Below are 19809 nucleotides of genomic sequence, written 5' to 3' on the forward strand. Positions count from 1 at the left end.
TGCTACTTCTACACTACTTGTACTACTCATTCAAGTGTTTTTGCCTCCTATTAAAAGCAGTACCTATACTTGCGCTTGTTTTGTGTTTTAACAGTATTGAAACGCTGTATTTTGTGCAAATTCCATTGTAATTTTGTTTATTATTTAATTGTAATTTATGGGAACAAGTTATGCAAACATGGAATCAATCAAGGAAGTCCAGTGGCAACATCCATTGTTCACTTTAATGGAAACTGAGAGTAGAAGTGAGTTAGTTTCATCACTGCCTTTCATAATCACTCTCAATCTGATCAGAGTCCAACAAAACCTTCAGCTACCCAGGCTTGCAAACAGCTCAGTTATCATGTTAAAACCAGCTAGGTTTTGATAGTACTGAAATACATTAAGATCTGCTGAAGATCTACAGAAGTCTTCCAAATCCAGCCCACTTGCTTTTAGTTCTTTTGTCATATATGTCTGTGGAAGCAGACATATTGCAGTAGTGGGCTGTTCTCTTGTGACAGGCCTGGATATGAAGGCTGCAGGATGTCTGACTTCATTTGCCTCCCTCTAATTTCAATATCTGATCACTTCACTACTGAAGTTTAATTGGTGCAGTAAAAAGGGAGAAGATGCTTGCCATTTTAGAACATTTAGAACATTAGGTAACCACCTTGCTCTTTACTCTGCAGTACCAGTCTATATACTGTCATTCAGGAATATCCTCGAGGTGTAAGCCAGGTCACCTGTGCCTAATCTGCAGCTACAGACTATGTTATGAACCATTCAATGCTATTTTGACACTTAAGGCCACACACAGTGAGTCCAATATGCATAGAGTTTATTTAGTATTTATATTCTACAGTCAAAAATGCAATTTACTAGCAGTATTAACTTGCAGTTAAATGTCTAAAAAACCCTAAATTCAATAGTTTCAGTAAAATGTACATCCAAAGCCAGACCAACCAATGCCAAGACTTGGTTATTTCAAGAAAGCTCATATGTCAGTAGTAAAAACTTCTTTCCTTAGTAAGAGACCATTACAGTACTAAAGATGCACAGTTTAGACTAAAAATGCTAGTCAAGGATTTTTATTCAGTCCCTCCTCAAGATAACAAAAGCTCTACACTGATCTTTAGCTAACTAGGATTGCAAGACTATCATCTGAATTTGACAGCTTCCTTTTTGGGATGCAGGTTTGAAATAAATTTAAATAATATTATTTGTAGAAAGTGTTCAGTATGCAGCTGGTCTGCACTGTGCATCTTTAATTCATGTAATTAGAGATAACACACTGACCTCATGTTTTCACCATTGCAATTTACTACTTATTTTTTCTAATTTCATCATTGTCTTAATTCTTGACAACGACACTCATTAAGTTAAACAAGCGTGCATCTCTCCCTAAATTTATACTTAATAAAGGAATTTATTTTGCACATATGCTGGTATCAAAGTATTCTTTGCCCATCATTCTTAGGCCAGTTATATTTTCTGACAAGGTTAATAATTGTGCACCTGGAAAGCCTGCAAATCCATAATGTAAGTACTCACGGTATGCAAAGAAATTTTTCATTTTGTTCCCTGTTAGAAAAAGCCCCCAAACAATAGTTTAAAATAACCCTTCGAGTTCTAAATTTCAGAAGTCTCAGGGCATTGTCACTTAAGGCAATATTCCGCTCCAATGGTTGAGAAAGCATGCTGTTTGCCTGCAGAGTCCAACAAGTGCCAATTTATTACAAAAAAATCATGTTCTTAAGGCAATCAAAGGGTTAATTATGCTTCTTTTTCAACTGCATTAAGGCTCCCCATCCAAATATTTTCTTGTTAATTTTGTGTAATTCCATAGAAAGTAGCAGCAAGACGGTGGCTTCGTTACCAGATAGCACAAAGCCCCCACATTATGTTTAAGTTGTTTAAACATGATATGGCAGCTGAAGTGTGGTTCTACTCTGGGAAAAAAAAAGGGGGGGGAAGGAGGCATTCAAAGCCAATCATTAAAACTTGCTTTTAAAAAAAATAGAAAAATCATCTTTAGAACAAAAGCTGTTTATCTTACCATAATTCTCTCCTTAGGCTTTGAATGTTCAAAATTACCCACTAAAATCCTCTGTAATAGGAATTATACTTAAGATAAGCATTCATCCAGCTCAAATACCACGCTCCTAAGAAGCTGGAAGCAAACTCAGTTATTTCACAAAGCAGACAGAACTGTGAATGCACTTATCTGCTCATTTCTTCCACAGGATTCTTCCTCAAGAGTAGAACTACACTTCTAGTTGAGAACATAATGGAACAGACATTTCTTTGTAATTAGTTGCACTTAAAAAAAGCTGGTATCATCAGGAAAACAGCTATCTCCATTATTTGTTAACGAAGCATTTGAGAAGTTCCCAACATACCATGTACACATATGCAAATATATAGATTTAGAATGCAGAAATACCCAGAGAAACCACATTTGACAGTATCAAAATCATCAATCCAACTTTAAGCACATTAACTTAAAGACATCATACTTTCTGCTTAAGTTAAAGTCTTAGCTCAGAGCAGCATACAGCCTTGTTTTACATTCCCCCCTTAAGTCTTACTTGGCAGCGTTGTACACTGTACTGTGTTGTGGTACAATGAAATCTATCATTTCAGCAAAATAGCCATTGGAAAAAATTACTCAAAACTTACTGTACTCTGTGAACCACTGCAAGCAGCTAAACAAACTTACAAACTGGCAAAATGCTTAACAAACAAGACAAAGTGTGAGCAAGATGAGTGACTTGTGCTCTGCTTTATTTCTACGCATTCTATTCTTCAAATGTTTTCAATATTGCAGAGAAGCTGCCCATTCATCTAGAGTATTCATTCACATGTTTTTCTTGTTCTGCATGTAACAGCAACTTGACAATATTAAAGGGAATGGAAAGCTCTGACCCACCAAACTAATTCTGAAAAGAAGATTTACATTTGAGAAGCCGTTTTTAAATAGCTCTGTGAAAATAGTACCATTTAATTGCAACAGCAGACGCTGGATTTTTAAAAGAATAAAGATACTTTTGTAATTTATGCAACTTTTAAAACCAAAGATCTGATAAATACAGCAAATTAAATACTCTGTTAGAGAATTATATAACCAAAGAAAGGTAAATAAAGTTGTCCTGCTTTTAAAATTAAGTACTATGACATCAGTTGTGGAATAAGTTGCTTAGCTAAGCTATCATGCTCAACAATGGCATAAAGGCAGAACACAGGCAACAGAAGAGAGGAGGAGAGCATGGAGCGAAGAGAGATTCAAGTATAAACTAAATTTCACTCAGTGATTGGAATGATGGGGAAAAAAAGCCAACATGAACAGAGAAAAGCAGAACATGGGAAAATACGGTAATACCAAAGCCAAACATCAGTGGAACCAACAGTAGTGCTTCTGGTATGACAGCTACAAGTTAGGTACACGATTAAGAAGAACAGTATCTTCCAATGGAGAAAAATATTTTCCTAGTGTTTTTTTCAGTTGGAGCCATTGTTAAAATACATTTCCAAAATGACTGGTGTTCTTCTTTAGCCAAGAACATACACTCTATCAGATAGCCTCTCAACATCCTGCTCCCACAATTATTTAACTGTGGTTTAAAGCAGCAAGTTATTTTACAGCCAGTTATTAGCGGCCATTGCATACTGGGCAGTTAAACAAGCCTCACTAACTTTGTATCTAATCTAGACTGACCTTTAGACTTCTTTAAGCACAGAAAACTGCAAATTAAGCCCCTGTGTAATTGAGTTCTACAAGCATCCCAAACCCTACTCTCTCTTGCTATACAATTCCTGGCACAAAATTTTAATTCTTGGCAAAATCACAACTGTCTTGATTCATTATACAAAGGTGACTCATTGTATTATATTTAGAAGCCTTCCATATTCTTAAGCGTATCACTGCAGTGAAAAAGCCTGCCCCTCTGATGTCCACCGCTTACAGCTCTTCACTATAGATGAACATTTTACTTCAGCTGTGCTGCCAACCATTAGATCCTTTCCTTAATGGTAAAGTGCCTGACTATTACTAGATTATTATGTCTCAGACTAAGAATTATTAGGGAATTGCACTGAAATGACAAACTGAAATCAAACTGAAAGCCTATTAATGGTGACATGTATCAGGAAACCTGCATTCGCCCAGCTGCGCTTTTATACTTTAAGTGTTTATTCTAAACTTCACCATTTTTAAATTCTTTCCTGTTCTATTTTACAGGTGAACTGCAGAGCACAATTACAGCCCCATTTTTTGTTTTATTAGTCCAAGTGTTCCTCCAATGCAAAAGATACTATCAAATTGAGAAAGTCATGTCTCCTCTTTAGTGAAAGGGCAGGTTACTGATGGTGTATTGAATTATCACCTAAATTTAACAATTTTGTCTCAGGTCTTGTTTAAAAAAAATTGGAGCATGTTATATTACACATTACAATTGCTCCCCCTTCACATGTTCAGGTACCATTTTAGGAATTACCAGTTTATAGGAGAAATGTGTATTATAGCACATAAGTCATACTGTCCTCCTGAAATCCAGCATGCAGGCAGATAAAAAACCCATCAACTTTTTCCTATGGAAAAGAAAAATGCATCATTCTTATGCCACTTAACACAAGACAGTAACAACCCCAGAAAGAAGACAGCAGGAACAGGGGTCAGCACACCACAAAGTAAGCTGACAGCTGAAACACTTTGGTTCTCCCTCTGTGCAAACTTTAAAGGGGGAGCAGATGACAACAGGATCTCAACAGTGTTAGCTTTACATTGGACAGCCACCGCACAGAATATTCTAACAAGATTTTTTGATATGGAGTTAAGGAAAATATTTAGGGGCATATTATGTACTCCAGCACAGATAACTATATCTAGCATCAACAGATAGAGAGCTACATTTTCTATAAGTCCTACTGAAAAATTCACCTTCCCTGTACTTCAAGGAATCATATTTTAAACTGGAACCACTTTCAACATCGCAATTCTACTGTAATTTCAGTCACTGTTAATAACTAATGTTTTACCTGCAGTATATTTATGCAGTTAACTGCCAAAAGTTACTTGAAATACCAGTTCAAGTTTCTCATTCCATATTTAGTCCAACACATTTCCTATTACTTCACAAATACTACTTCAAATAAGAAAAAGTACTTGCAACAGATACTTAGCCATCAGTTATTTTCAACACCTCTAGCTTAACAGGAAACATCTGATCAGTTGTTTGACTACTGCCTCATTTCAAACACACTACTACCAAAAATATTTCCCAAATGAGTGCATTTACTTGAAATAATTAACATGTAAGTACGTTCATTCCCTGTACTTATTATGTTTATTCAGCAAGGAGACTACAGTTGGTAGGAAGCTTTTCCACAGGAAAAGACCAATTATTTTTTTTTCCAAATTCAAAGTGTTATTTTGTTAGTTTTTTGTAGGAATACTTGTTTGTTTCTGTGTGTTACCTGACCAGCTGGTGCTAGCAAAGTGTTCTTCAAGCATTCTAACAGAGCTGCATTGTAATAGCAGTGATAATCCAGAAGTAACTTAATTCACATTCCCTGAAAACTAACACATCTACCATCCGCTCTTTAAAGACATGGATTTAAAACAATTCTGTTGTTTCTTAGTGTCAGAAAAGGACTCCCTTGCCATTTTCATTTGTTAAGGTAGAGTATAAATCTGTAGCAGAATATCTTCAGAAACATATAATCTCATTTTAGATAGCACCAAATAGATATCCATCCTACAGAACCGCAGCTTTGGATTTATAGTCAATATGTAGGAGGCATAATTAGAGGTATCAAAAGTATAATATGAGCTTGAATTTTACAGTTAAAAGCTTGCTTTTTTAGGCAGAAAAATATGGTCTTACATGTCATTTACCACAGTTGGGTTATTTTTATAAACCATACTTATCTTCAAATTAACATCAAATTCACTGTTTAAAATAGAATTATCACAAAAGAGGCTGACATAAAATGTCTGATGAGAAGTGATAAAACCATCAATGAAAAAAACTCTAAGACTGCGATCTCCTAAAGAGATCTTCTAACTTCCCCCCCCACACACACATCTATAAACACATACACAGCATTTTAAATACATATACACACAAGTTGTTATCAGTCCCTGTTCCTAAGTGGTAAGATATTCACTAGCTTTTTCCTTCTTTCCTCACACTCTTACTATCAGAATGAAAAAAAGAAAAATCTAGCTTCAGTCACTTCCTAAACAAGATTTTGAGAACGAGGCAACTGTATATTTCATAAGAGTTAAGAATTGGTCACTATAAACTGGAGGTAGTTTTGAAAAGCATTAGATTAAATTAAGAAATCAGAAGTAGTGTTCATCTACAAAAAGACTGTAAAAATGAAGTATTTGCATCAAGATTATTTACGCGTCATTGAATACATTCTTTTGAAGAAAATGTGGTTATTTGTTTCTGGTTGTTGCCATTCAGCTTTCAAGAGTAGGCTAAGATGCATGCACTTGCTGATCTTCCTCACTGAAAAGCATGCTGCTGCTGCCTGAAGTCACAGCAAGCTCTGAATGTGGTTTCCCAGACATTTCCAGGCCTAGCAAATCTGTAAAATTTTCTCTGAAGCACACAAACTCTAACACAGTGCTTCTGAAACTGCAGAAATTACTCCTCTCTAAGAACTTTTTTTTTTTTTCTTAGAAATCCAGATATCCCTGCTAGAAGATTTAGCATGAACTCTTCCCCTTTCAGGTTTATCAGTGTGAAATTTCACTGGGTAACATTTATACTTCACAGTTGCGCGGTCTTACCTGTGCCAGAACATGGGTTTTTGTAGACCCAAAGTATGACAATGGAAACTGTTGAAGCTTAGGAATTTGCTGAAAATACCAAAATTTTAAAAAGGCCCAAAGAAAAAAAACACACTCAACTAATCTGCTGTTAAACTGACACTATTAAAAAGCTAAAACCACTTTTCTTTCCCACCCCATCCTAGGAATAATTCATCAATTTATTCTTGTAAACAACCATCACACAGCAGTGGGGGGAAAACATCTCAGTGTTCATGATGTATTATAAATGAAATTAAATTACATGTTGTGTAACCCCGTAACTTTTAGCAAACTTCCCATCGTTGTTTTATTTTTTGCACAACAGGAAAAAAGGAGAAAAGTGATTTATCATCTGCTTTTCTTGCTTTCCCCTCACAAAAAGGGAACATTTTTGATAGGTATATTATGTGCCACATTCTAATAAAGTACATTTGGCCAGGGGTTCCCAGGGTTAAGTCTGTTGCCAGCAATGGACCCACAGGGAAGAACAGATGCCTAGAAAATTAAATCAAATCCAAAATGAAGTTTCGAATAACATCCAGAGCTCCAGCATCAAAACCACATATATCCAACATGCCTCTGTCATCTGGATCAGCGATCGTAAAACCATTTGATGTCATTCCGCATACAATCAATTTAGCAGGAATACCCATTTTCTAGAAGAAAAACAAAAAGATATTTTCAGAGCACAGTAACTGAAACATGCCACAGGCCAAATCTTGCAATCCTGCCTACGTAAGCCATTGTCTGAAAAGGCACAGAAACTGATAGAAACCAGACGTGTCATGACAAGAATAGCAGACTGTCTGTTAACACTACATTGCAATAGAAACATCAGTGACATTAAAATAAAATGAAGTAATTACAATGAAGGATATTAAAAAAAAAGCTTTCCTACAATATTAAGTTTCATACATCATTTCAGATGTCAACACTGTTTGCTATTTGAAAATATTGAGATCTGATGATAATAAATCATCTAATAAAAGTCAGAGTGTATTTTTGTCTAAGGCAAGGATTTCCAAGTGTTGGTTAAACAACAAAAACAGCTGTGGCCTGAACAATTCAACTACATGAGCCAAATTTGTAAATTAGCAACATGTAAGGTGAAGCAAAGCAACTCTTAGGAAGATCAGAGTACAGAAACACCATGTCAAAAGCACAAACGTAGGCATAAAAGCTAAGCTCTACAAAATACTCTGCCGGAGTTTCACCACACAAGTTGAAGATTTAGGTATCAATTTCATATTACTGAATGATACAAATGACAACATCCATACACAGTTGTACTGGTAGTTTAAGGTATATTAACTTAACACTTCCCTCAAAGCGTGAAAGATTGCTGTTCAAGTCATAGTTTTAATAGCAATGTGATGGCAAGAAGGTATTTTTCTTAGTTCCATTTCCAAACATTGAAGCTACACAGCTTACACAGCCCCTCTGAAATGTACAGAACTTTCTTCACAGGATACTATCACCTCTTTCTCTACAGGCTTACCTTCATTACTTCATTTATAGTCTGGGGGAATCTAATGCAGAGATCCAAGTTAAACATTAACACTAAGCTCAGAGAAATAAATTTAAGAACTTCCTACAATTAACTTACTTGTATTAGAACTTATTAGATCAATCATATAGAATGCAGAAATTCATATATTCCCTGAATGCCAAAGCAGAGTAGGTTAATCACAAATCCTTTCAGTAATTCAGTGTCAATAACTATGTACAATTATTTCCACTAATTCAAAGTAGAAAATATAATTTTTTTAACACTATATAAATTATTATTTACTTCATATAGCCACAACTTGTTAAGTCTCTAAAACATGGACAGCAGTGACATATTTTGTATTGCATTGATCAATTGCAAGCACTCAGAAGTATATTTACCTCCCTGTACTCTCTAAGAGCTGTTGCAGGATGAGTATTTCCAGCAAAAGTCTCATTATCAGTAAATACAATGAAGACATCAGCAGCTGTCTGTGTTTTCTGAGCCCATATCATTGGAAGGGAACAATCAGTGGTACCCATTGGAATCTTAAAAGAAAAAAAGCATATACATGGAATATATATTACTACAGAAATTAGTAAGCCATGGAAAAAAGGCTTTTTAGGTAAGCTTCATGTTTTGTTATATTCAGAGGCCTCTGTTAAACAACACTTCATTCGTTCAATTCACTTCTGTTCTGCCTATTTATTTATTCTTTTTAAAGTAAGCATTGTGAACTAGTAATGCCATTGTCAACGTCATTATTTAATATTCAGGAAGTCAAAATAATCACTCTAGTTGAACTTTCCCTAAATAAAAGGGAGGGAAAGATTCCTGTGTTTACTATATAGATATCATCTAAACACAGCACCAAGAATGATTGCAAACAAAATAAAATGCAAATTATGTAATTGCTGAGACCTCTCAACTCTGATGTTAGCAAGGGCAGTCTCCCAATTTTATTTTATTTTACTTTAATTTTACATACTTCATACATTTTCACTAATACTTGAGGTAACATCATATCAGCTGTCACAGGACAAGGGACCATTTCATGCGAAAAGGCAACAACATGGGAATCCTTCTCAACACGTGCTACAGCCTGAGGAAGAGGAAGACAAAAAAAGAGTTGTTTAGAAATTTTATTGCCCAAATCAAGATACTCCCTGGTGAACACATCACATCCTTAAGTCACTGGGACTCATATACACTAGAGTTTCACCCTGTACTTTAAATATTCTGCAATTTGTGAATAATCACCACCACAAAAAAAAAAAATCAGAGCTTAAGAGCTGTTCTAATTACTGTCACTAAATATATTTCCTTGCTTCTCTCCCTTCTGACATAAAACACTACATTTTTAAAACCAAACAAGTTCCACTCTAATATAAACACACATGAAACTGTACAATACCAAACAGAGGCAAAAGCTACTGCGATACAGAGGAACCATTGATAGTTCAAATCATATAAAAATTACCCCAAGTTTTCTTAATCCAATCTGTATTAAATTATCAACGCTTCTGAATTGTTTTCTATGTATTCTCAGTTAAGCTGAGTGAAAAAGCAGCCTTAACCACTTTGATTACAACTGGAAATTGGTCGCCGGGAGGTGTTCAAGGCCAGGTTGGATGTGGCCCTGGGCAGCCTGGTCTACTATTAAATGGGGAGATTGGTGGCCCTACCTGTGGTGAGGGGAGGTTAGAGATTCACAATCCTTGAGTTCCCTTCCAACCCAGGTCACTCTGATTCTGTGATTAAGCATTTGAACTATCAGTATGGCACACTGTCATATCTTCTACACATAAAAGAATACTATAGAGCAGCTTCCTCCTGATTTCTAACCAGATTTAGAGTACCTCTGTTTCAGAATCACAGCTCAAGTTGCATGTAGTTACACACAGAGAAATTTAATGCCTCACCATGCACATTGCTGCCGCAACCGTGTTAGCGTTCAGCACACTGCCCAAAACTTTTTGAGTCATTGATGCACTGACATCAACTGCAATTAAGAAACGTTTTCCTGTTGGTTCAAGTGTCTAAAAGGAAAGACAAATGAGAACATGTACAAAAAAGTTATTAATTTGTTCTTCCTTCTGTCTGCCACCTAGATGTGTTTTGGTTTTTAATTTTTTTTCAGGACAACATTACAGGACAATAGCATTGCCAAAAATTAAGTAGTTTTTTTTTCCCCCTTCCCCATTTAGTTAAAATCATTAAGATTTTTGTTATCAAGTTTGAAAACTCTTATTCAACCAGTAAACATTTACTTATATTTTTTATAAGCTTCCAGAAAATAGACTTAAGCCTAGTAAATAGAATTATATTACCTCAAAAGTTTTGTAGAATGAAGCATCTAAAGCTTCTAAAATGTCTTCATCAGGACGCCACCAAAGCTTCCCTCTGCTTCCATGTCCAGATTTATAAGTTTCTAATGCAACCAATACATGGAATGGATGTATTCTACCCTACAGGCAAAGTAATTAAGTAACTTTTCAGAAGCCTGAACTTAATAAGAACATATTAAGAAGCAGCACAAACTAAAATGAAGACTATAATGCAAAATCTGCATGCTTTAATTATTTTTGAAGAGTTTGTATAGTGGCTGCTGCTGCATAATATTTCAAATCGCTTCACTTTACTCATTTACTGAGTTACAAACATTGCTTCTTTCCTCTTGGAGATGTTCAAGACATTAATCACCAGCAGCAAAACTTAGGAAAGCTGAATGCCTGTCTCATCTTTCCTCTATCAAGGTATTATCCTACCACCTTTGCATCCCTTTCTCCAGTGCATCAGTAATTACACAGAATTAAAGAAGAAACAACAGAAAGGAAAGAGCAGTGAGACAGGAAAAAAGGGAATTGTTGTTTTCAATTCCACTAATCAACTTAACTTAAAAAAGAACTATCAGAAAGTCACTCACCTTCTCTATTTCCCAATACACTCCTAGGGATTGCCTTTGGAGAACCCTTCTTCCCTCTTACTGTATTACCTCTGATGGACTGTAAATCAACGTGAAAGGAGAAAGGCTTCCTCTTCTGTCACTTTTTCCTCTCAGAGGCTAAGCTAATTACTTCATTCACTTCCTGGGATCTCATAAAAGTGCCTTCCATTCACTTTTTTAGGATTGTATGGCTGACTCTAAATTACAAGATTTACAAACAACGGATGAACCCATCAGGCAAAGCTTGCCATGGCCTCAGTATAAGATACCAGATGTCAGTACACCTCATCTGTAAACAAGTTACGCAGTTTTTTAAAAGAATAAGCTACAAATTTCTTAAAGACTCCTTCCTATATTTCATTAAGGGGTTGCCTAAAGGAACAGTTTAGGAAGAGATTAAGAGTCAAAGGTTGGCAATGATTATGAATTTATTCATTTATTAATTTTACCTTTTTTAGCAGTTTCTCATTTCGCAGTCTTTCACACACTATTGCCACTTCTGAGCCCCGTGGTTCAAGGACTGAATTTGCAGTCATCTTCCCTAGATTTCTCAACAACACAGAAATGGGCATGTCCTTCAGCAACGCCTTCCAAACCTCCGAGCAAAGAATAAGGAAAACAAGATGAGATTCCCAAGTACAAGAACTGACACCTGCATGTTAATTAAGTGTATTTTAAAATAAATGTGCAAGTTACGTGAAGATTTGTTCTATAATTACCTACTTGTGTAAATAATTTGGAAAAAATAGCAGAAGGGTATTTTTTTTTTTAAACAGAAATCTTAATATTCTAAGTGTTACTGTAAGGAGAATACAAAGCTCCTTAAGTTAACCTACCTCTTTAGATTTCAGATGGTTTGTCAATAGATGTTCCCTAACAAGACCATATTCCTCTATTAAATGAATAACCTCCAATTCATCTTTTGTGTGTTTCACTCTGTCCACAGCCTCCAGGTATTTTAAAAGCTTTTCAGTCTCAGCAGAAACTGCTTTGTCTTTGTAAGCTTCTTGGACATCTTTCCACCCTTTGGTGATGTATTTAGTGACAATAGCTACACCTATAGAAGAGGAAAATATTTTCCAAGCAGGATTACAATCTTTATACTGACATCTGTCACTCCAGCAAACAAGTTAGCAGGTTATTTTTTGTTAAAAACCAAATGAAGAAACAATGAAAAGAATATAACAGGAACTTCCCAGACCTGATGATCAGTTCTAAAGAGGGTCAGCTCCATACAATTTAAAACAGCTATCTAGATTACTGTGTTATTTTCCCTGAAAATAAAGAGCCTAATGGATTCCAAACCATCACTCTTCCTGATTAATGAAAAAGCATTATTTCAGCATTTGTAAATAGATAAGAACAAACTGGAACTATTATATTATTTGACCTTCTCTTGACATAAGGAAAGTAAAACTAGACTTTTTACCTTGAAGACAGTTACATTTCTGACATGATCCCTCACATCTTTACAGTGTAATTTATACAATACAATTGCTAAGAAATCATCATTCCACACTGGTGTAGACAACCAAGGTCAAGCCAGTATAAACATTTGACCACAAGTATGTGAAATACACGTAGTCAGATTGTTTATGACTTCACAAGCAAGTACATGACAACAAGCTAACATGAACAAAAAAGGAAAGAAAAATGCCCAATGAGGGACCTTCAGGCTTATTAAGGGTTACTAGCACATTAAAGATCATACACTCTTGCATGGAAATGAGATAGGAATGTAACAGCAGCTATTCCTTCCCAGATGTACCATCTTCTAGCCCTATGATATGCGTGTTTTAAAGATGAAACAGAATAACCAATTAGAAACCATATAGAGAAGTAATCCTGTAAACAGCTATCTATAACCACTTCTAGTCAGGGGTGTGCTTACTTTGCAAAGGATAGCTAAGCACCTGATTCTGTGCAGAACTGAAATAGAGACTTTTATGTGGATTCCAACTCCGTGCACTTATTGGCTACGCACACCAGACATGAAATCAGCCCCTATTGGGGATAACACAGGTATTCATGTTTCCAAAATTATTCCACTGTTAATATTACAGGTTTAAAATGAAGTATTTTCAGGTGGATGAAAACGTATTACCTTCGCTGGCAGGTTTCAGGTGGGACAATCTCAGAAGATCTTTATGAGACCAACCACTTCTCTGTTTATATTTTGTAACTGCTAACGCAACAGCCATGCCATTCTTTCCATTGTACCAATCTGCCACAGCTTTTCTCAGCGCACGGCCCCACATGCCACACTTCATACCCTCCTTCAAATCTTTTTTAAACTGGATGAAAGTAAAGAGATGAGTTGGTACGCAGCACACCTCAGGAACAGCTTTAAACGCTGCTTGTTTTGTTTTTGCATCAGAACACTGTGAACAGATCGCAAGCGCAAAAAGCAGGGGCTCTTGTCTGGCTGTTCTGCCTTCTTGACTGAACGTCTTAATTTCCTGAACAACTTCACAACCTCTGCCTTCCTCAATCAGTCTCATTAAAGCTGCTGCATTTTCAAAGCCCAGCCTCTGCTCCTTGACGCAGTAAGAACCACCTTCTGAACCGAAGCACAAGAAGCGGTGCAGTCGATTCATGTCGGTGACGTGCCACACGTAATTGCTGTCGGAGTTCGGCACCTGCATTTCATTCGGGGGTTGCACTTGGTTTGCCTCGTCCTCCATTGTTTGCACTTCCAAGAGGTCTGCTGAAAGAATGGTAACATTCATTTAAAACTACTACAAAAGCTTTCTGACTATATCCTTTCCTCAGTTCTAACTTAAGTACATATGTCAGATCTATACACCTTGCCTTTTTTCTTCATAAGCTTATTACAAGTATGCTCTAAGTGTGCAATAACTAAACCCAATGAGAGATTGGGAATTTTTTCCCTACCTCCCAAGTTACAACAACAATGAATTAATTCCCTTAATTAGTAGTTGTTTCCCTAGGAACTACTTTATGCCAACCAGTGGTATAGAGAAAAATCACATAATCACAGACTGGCCATGGTTGGAAGGGACCTCAAGGATTGTGAATCTCCAAACCCATGCCACATGCAGGGCCACCAACCTCCCCATTTAATCCAGACCAGGCTGCCCAGGGCCCCATCCAATTTGGCTTTGAACAACTCCAGGGACAGGACATCCACAACCTCTCTGGGCAGCTGTTCCAGCACCTCACCACTCTCTTAGTGAAGAGCTTTACTTTTAAAACAGTGGTCACGTCACTTTTCTTTGCCACAAATATGTTACACTACTTTTCTAAGTAGGTTTTTGGTTCGCATGCTGAATTTGGACAAAATTGGGATCTTGTTCCACTCCATTTCGTAGAAGGATGATAGAACTCGCCAAGTGAAGAAACACAATGCTAAAATAAAGTAAAATGCTGGAAGAATATTTAATCAGAAGATTGAGAATTTAAATACAGTGGGTTTCAGTGAGGCTTTTTACACAATAGCTTCTTAACAACTGACAGTAGCTCAAGAAAAAGAAAATAAAACTGTATTAGAAGCTCAAATAGTCTGCTGCATTGAGACCTAAAAAAACCACAGAAATTCCGTATTGCTTTACATTTTTAGTAAAAAGGAAAGAAAGCACCATGAGAATTCAATCCATCAGTTCTTCATATATTCCTGAGTTTCAAGAATTCCACAGGAGTATCTATATGCAACAATACTGTTCTTACTTGAAGAACATTAGGATGGTAATATTCAGCCCATAATATGGAAGCTGAAATAAGCTTAAGTAGAATTCAGTCAGCAGAGTAATGAGGAAAAAAAAAAAAAACAACCACTTTATAACCTCCATCTTTATCAATCAGTCTTATTAAAGCTGCTGCGTTCTAAAGGCCACCTCTGCTCCTTGACACAGCACACACCTCCATGGTCAACTATCATAGAATCACCGATCTTAAAGATCAGCCCGATCCAGTCATCACTATCATCACTGTCCCAAAAACATTCACAAAACAACAATAAACACAGTTTCCTCAGTTCTCCTCTAACAATAAAAAGACATTAAATAGCTCAGTTACCATGCTACATACACATAGAGCAATCTAAACTCTACATAAAGCATGCACCCACAAGTGGCATTTCCAAGAAATTGATTTACCCATCTTTAGGTATGGCACATAGCTGCCTTTGATGATGAACAGAGAAAGAACTTTTCTTCCCAATAGAGACAAGCAAAATATTACACAGTGATTTATGACTTCCCTTACTTCAAGGGAATTACCCTTCCTCCATTCTTGCCTACCTACAGTGATATGCTACCTGTATCCAGAATTAAAAAAACAAACAACCATCAGCAGCCCCCACCACATTCTATAGGCTACTAAAATAATAAAAATGAAATCTAAATGAGATAAAAGTTGAGTTCTTAATTTAAAAAAGTATAATAACAATAAACACATACATCTTTACTATACAGCCCCTAGTGAGGGTCAGCCCTCAAATGAGCTCTAAGAGAGGTGCAGCCAGGCTCCACCTCTTCTGCTCACACAACTGAACTGCCTTCACCTGTGCTCCCAGGGCTGACCAGGACCTTTTCCCAGGTGTTCAATCAGTGCTTCAGGCCTGACTCAACAGTTCCCATACAGTAATATTTTGTAAAGCCCCAAACAAAAATCCAAAAATCCCATTCAGAGTGCATTAGTACATTTTTCAGTGGAAATAAGCCAACAAACCAAAGAACCAACTAAACAAAACACCAAAAAAAAAACAAACAAAAAAAGAACTCCCAGCCACATTAACAGGTAATGGAAAAACACCATTACCTTCAAGTATAACTAAGAACAGGAAGCATACAGGATTCTGCATGAATAACTAGATCTCCACATAGATGAAATCTATGAAATAATTTCTTGTTGCAGCTTCCATATCTGTGCCATAATGTACATCACATTAAAATTAGGCAAGTAAGAAAAGTCTTCTCACCCACTGATGGGTTACCAAGGCTTATAATGAACTGGAAGGGCCACATCACCAGTTAAACAAAACTCTTATAATCTCACAGATTATAACATTTATCCAAAAAGATTGTATTAGATAAATATAAACACAATTCCTTAATTTTTTTTGTATTTTTTCCTATGTTTTCAATTTGCATTGGTGCCATTTAAATACTGTAGCAGAAATGCTAAGTCACAGCTTGAAGCAGTGATTGAGCACCTGGTGGGAAGGCAGGGCCACCCCAGGGGAGCTCAGGTGTGCACTGTGCACCTGAGTGATGGAAGGGCTGGAGCCAGGATCCATCCTTCCCAGACCTCATTTAAGGGTTGGCAGTGGAGGTGAGAGCATTTCTTGTTAGATATCCCTGCCTATCTGAGGTCTTCTAAAGGTAAGTAGCTCTTTTTCTTCATTTTTTGCGCTTGTAGCTGCTATGCTTGGGCTCGTTCTTATTTGCTATAGCTACAAATTATAATCATTCCATTGTATCATTATACGTGCCCATTTTACTTCTCACCTGATGAGTTATGTTGTCCTTGCGTGTAGTTTTATAATCATTATTATAAATTGGCTACCGTTATCCTCACTTGAAAATGGGAACAAAACTTAATTGGAATAATTCTCACACTTCTAATTCTACAGATAAAATCATAGAATATCCTGAACTAGAAGGCACCCATAGGTGCCTATCATTGTGGATAGAGATTGTAGAATGGTTCAGGATAGAAAAGACCTCACATTCATCTGGTTCCAATGTGCTGCTATGGGCAGGATCCCAACTGCTGAGTACCACATCAGGCTGCCCAGGATTCCACCTAGCCTAATCTCTGTAGGGATTCAAGACAGTGTATCTACAACTTCTCTGGGTAGCCCGTACTATGGCCTCACCATCTGTAGTGGAAGACTTCCTCTTATCATCATTTGCCTCTTTTGGCACTTAAGATGCCTATGGAAGCTGCTGAATTTCCAGGCTAGGTCACCAAGAATAGAGGTTATATGATTTCATGTCTAATTCCTATAGGCCACGTATAAATATGTAGAGATCCCTTTAGATCCAAGCAATTGTCTTGGTAGAACCAGGCCTATTGCTTATTTCAACGCACTCAAATTGAGCTGCTTTTGGTATTTCAGTGACATTTATTTCCTTTGGATCAGTCTTTGGCATGTGAGCCACAGCTCTAGTTAACAATTTTCTCAATAAAAGGGCATATTTGCAGTAAATCTTATTCCTACTGTTCAAATTGCAGAGGCTGAGATTTCCCTCTGTTACACTTACTACAGAATTGCAGAACTGTATAGGTTGGAAAGGACTTGTGAAGATGATTTAGTCCAACCCCCTGCTACAGCAGGTCCCATACAGTAGGTTTCATAGGAAAGCATAAGCTAACAATGTGCTATTACATCAGCACTTGGTGTAAAAGGCAAGCCTACTGCAGAGATTGCCACCAGTTTGTATTTTATCCAAACCGGAACAGCAAAAAACAGTCTCTAGTTTCAGAGAGGAAATAGTTCACAGAAGGTAAATAACTTTGGAGACAGTAAATTTGCAAATTTTATTTTTCCAAATCACCAGTACAAAAGAAAATCATTGATCAATAGAAGGTGATGGAGACCCAGGCTGGTGACTGAATGCACACACCAATGGATTGTGGGGTTCCTGAGCAAGGGGACATAGCAGCAGAGGTGAGCGTTGCAGGGACTCGGCCCTGGGACAGTGAGTGGGGAGTAGGACCAGGGAGGGTTTGTTCACAGGAGGCTGGGAATCACTGCTGCCTGCCTCTTGGGCAGAGAGTGACCACTCTCTCTTCTGCAGCCTGTGACACCTACCTGCTGCAGTGCCAGTGAGCACACTCAGGTTATGGCCTGCAGAACCTGTCCTCCTGGCTCCAGAGCTGCCTCAGGGGACTTAAAAGAGCAGTTCAAATCAACAGAATGTCGTGGATCCTAACACAAATTGTGTTTTTTAAAAGCCCTTCCTTATTCAGCATTGAACTACTTAAATCATACTGGCTGCTTCTTAATCCTATTTAGTATTTCAGAGTACCAAGCTCCCAAAGCTACTCCATCTTGCTATCTAGTCCCTATCCTCTGCCCACACTTCACTGTCAGTTTCTTCCTTTCACATCTCTAAAACACAGACAAATCTCATTCCTGCAGATGACTAAATGCAAATATGCATTGAATGGGTGCTTTACCAAAACCCTACTATTGCTTCTGAGCTGTAACAATGTGAATTTCAAGCCCTGATGGAAAATTCAGCAGTACTATTTTGGCTCTGGAATATTCCCAGCTTCTGAGTTACCTGAATGCAATTAGCAATGTGAAAAGCCTTAAGTCACAGACTAAATATAACAAAAGAAATGAATGAATGAGTATTGGTATGAACCTGCCCAGTTTGAACATGTTCCCACTAACAGGAGAAATATTACCAGTGAATATCCATGATCAACACTGAGATGTTGAAATTAAACTATTAGTTTTAGAAAAGAATTGCTATAAATTCATTTCACTTCCATAGTTTTAACCATTTGTAAATGTAACTTCTTCGTGGAGTCTATCAAAAGAAAAAATATAATCTACCATACTGTCTTCTAGAGAGGAAAGTAAAAACAACAGTAAAGGAATGTATATATTTCAAGCACAACATAAATTAACCTGTAAGCAAAACATGGTTTTGCCTGGTATGTAGCAGCCCATATGGAGCTTAAGTACTGAGGAGCACACTGATACCCATATTTACCCTAACACAATTGAGTTCACAAGCTGATCTCTACCACATTTTCTATGACTGCTACAAATTACTGCTGATTTTCTTAAGACATGCTATACAATGCAAGTTTCAGTTACATGTGAAAATAATCCATCTGGAGCAGAAAGCTTTAATAGAACCATAGGTTTTTAGGCTGATGATGAAACAAACTTTGCAGTGAAAACACGGAGTTTGACTGAGTTTGATGCTTTATTAAAAGAAAAAAAAGCCTGTAAAGTTTAAAGTCAACATTTAAAATTGGCCTCAAAATCCAGATATGCTTTCTGCGAGAAACCACGTTCACCGCCTCCCCCCCTTTCAGTAACGTGAGGTCAGCTGTGGAGCTCAGCACTCCTAAAGCACAGCAGAGCCCTGACAGCAACGTGAGTGCTTTAGATAGCGATGCTTGATTCTGATCAAAAGGGGAACGTTAACAGCCCGTGACCCAGATGACCAATGGAGAGCCCTGCAGCCGACACCAGACTACTTGGGCCCTGCAGGACCCACCGGGAGCCCGCAGCCCGCCCCGTGTGCGAGCGCACGGCGCAGCAGCCCTCAGCCTCCCGCCCACCGCGCTACAGCCGCCCCGGCCGCTGCCACTTGCCTTCGATGCCGCGGGGCGTGGCCCACCTGGGCCAGCGCGACCTCCGACCCCGAGCAGCGGCGCGGTCCGAGGCGGATCCCTTCGAGCGAAGGAATGCGAAGGGCCCGACGGAGCCGGGGGCGGCAGAGCCGGTCGTGAGCGCTCGGAGCGGCCCCAAGCGGGTCCCGCACCCCCACACGCGGCCCCGCCCGCCGGCGTCCTGACAACATCCCCGAGACCCGGATGGAGCCGCGCCCCGCGCCGCCGCGCTCAGTGCCCGGATGGAGA

At 37.9% G+C, this 19809-nt stretch overlaps 1 protein-coding gene across 6 annotated transcripts; it reads right to left on the reverse strand.

Annotated features, from left to right (window-relative positions):
- Positions 1 to 803: 803 nt before the first annotated feature.
- On the reverse strand, positions 804 to 19789 carry RO60 (Ro60, Y RNA binding protein). Of its 6 annotated transcripts, none has more exons than XM_052667055.1 (9): positions 19543 to 19789; positions 13343 to 13945; positions 12075 to 12295; positions 11688 to 11834; positions 10622 to 10759; positions 10214 to 10330; positions 9280 to 9393; positions 8693 to 8839; positions 804 to 7458 (listed from the first exon to the last, which is right to left on the reverse strand). In XM_052667055.1, exons 2-9 carry the CDS (start codon positions 13920 to 13922, stop codon positions 7306 to 7308), a joined length of 1617 nt encoding a protein of 538 aa, XP_052523015.1. In that variant the 5' UTR covers positions 13923 to 13945; positions 19543 to 19789; the 3' UTR covers positions 804 to 7305. The 6 variants fall into 6 exon arrangements, 5 of the variants coding, with proteins under 5 accessions (XP_052523015.1, XP_052523011.1, XP_052523009.1 ...); XM_052667051.1 differs by having other exon boundaries at positions 13343 to 13942; positions 19543 to 19659; XM_052667049.1 differs by lacking the exon at positions 19543 to 19789 and adding an exon at positions 16178 to 16395 and having other exon boundaries at positions 13343 to 13942.
- Positions 19790 to 19809: the final 20 nt, after the last annotated feature.

Source organism: Tympanuchus pallidicinctus, unplaced genomic scaffold (assembly GCF_026119805.1).
Source record: "Tympanuchus pallidicinctus isolate F22 unplaced genomic scaffold, pur_lepc_1.0 scaffold7, whole genome shotgun sequence".
Taxonomy (NCBI): Eukaryota; Metazoa; Chordata; class Aves; order Galliformes; family Phasianidae; genus Tympanuchus; species Tympanuchus pallidicinctus.

What these genes read in the sequence shown, in the direction of transcription:
- RO60 (XM_052667049.1), bottom strand. Translation starts at nt 16,223, where the DNA reads ATGTGGCCCTTCCAGTTCATTATAAGCCTTGGTAACCCATCAGTGG. An exon ending in ACCATCTGAAATCTAAAGAG is followed by an intron (nt 11,835 to 12,074) that starts GTAGGTTAACTT and finishes CTTTGCTCGGAG; the next exon opens with GTTTGGAAGGCGTTGCTGAA. An exon ending in TTGCGGCAGCAATGTGCATG is followed by an intron (nt 9,394 to 10,213) that starts GTGAGGCATTAA and finishes CCTCTTCCTCAG; the next exon opens with GCTGTAGCACGTGTTGAGAA.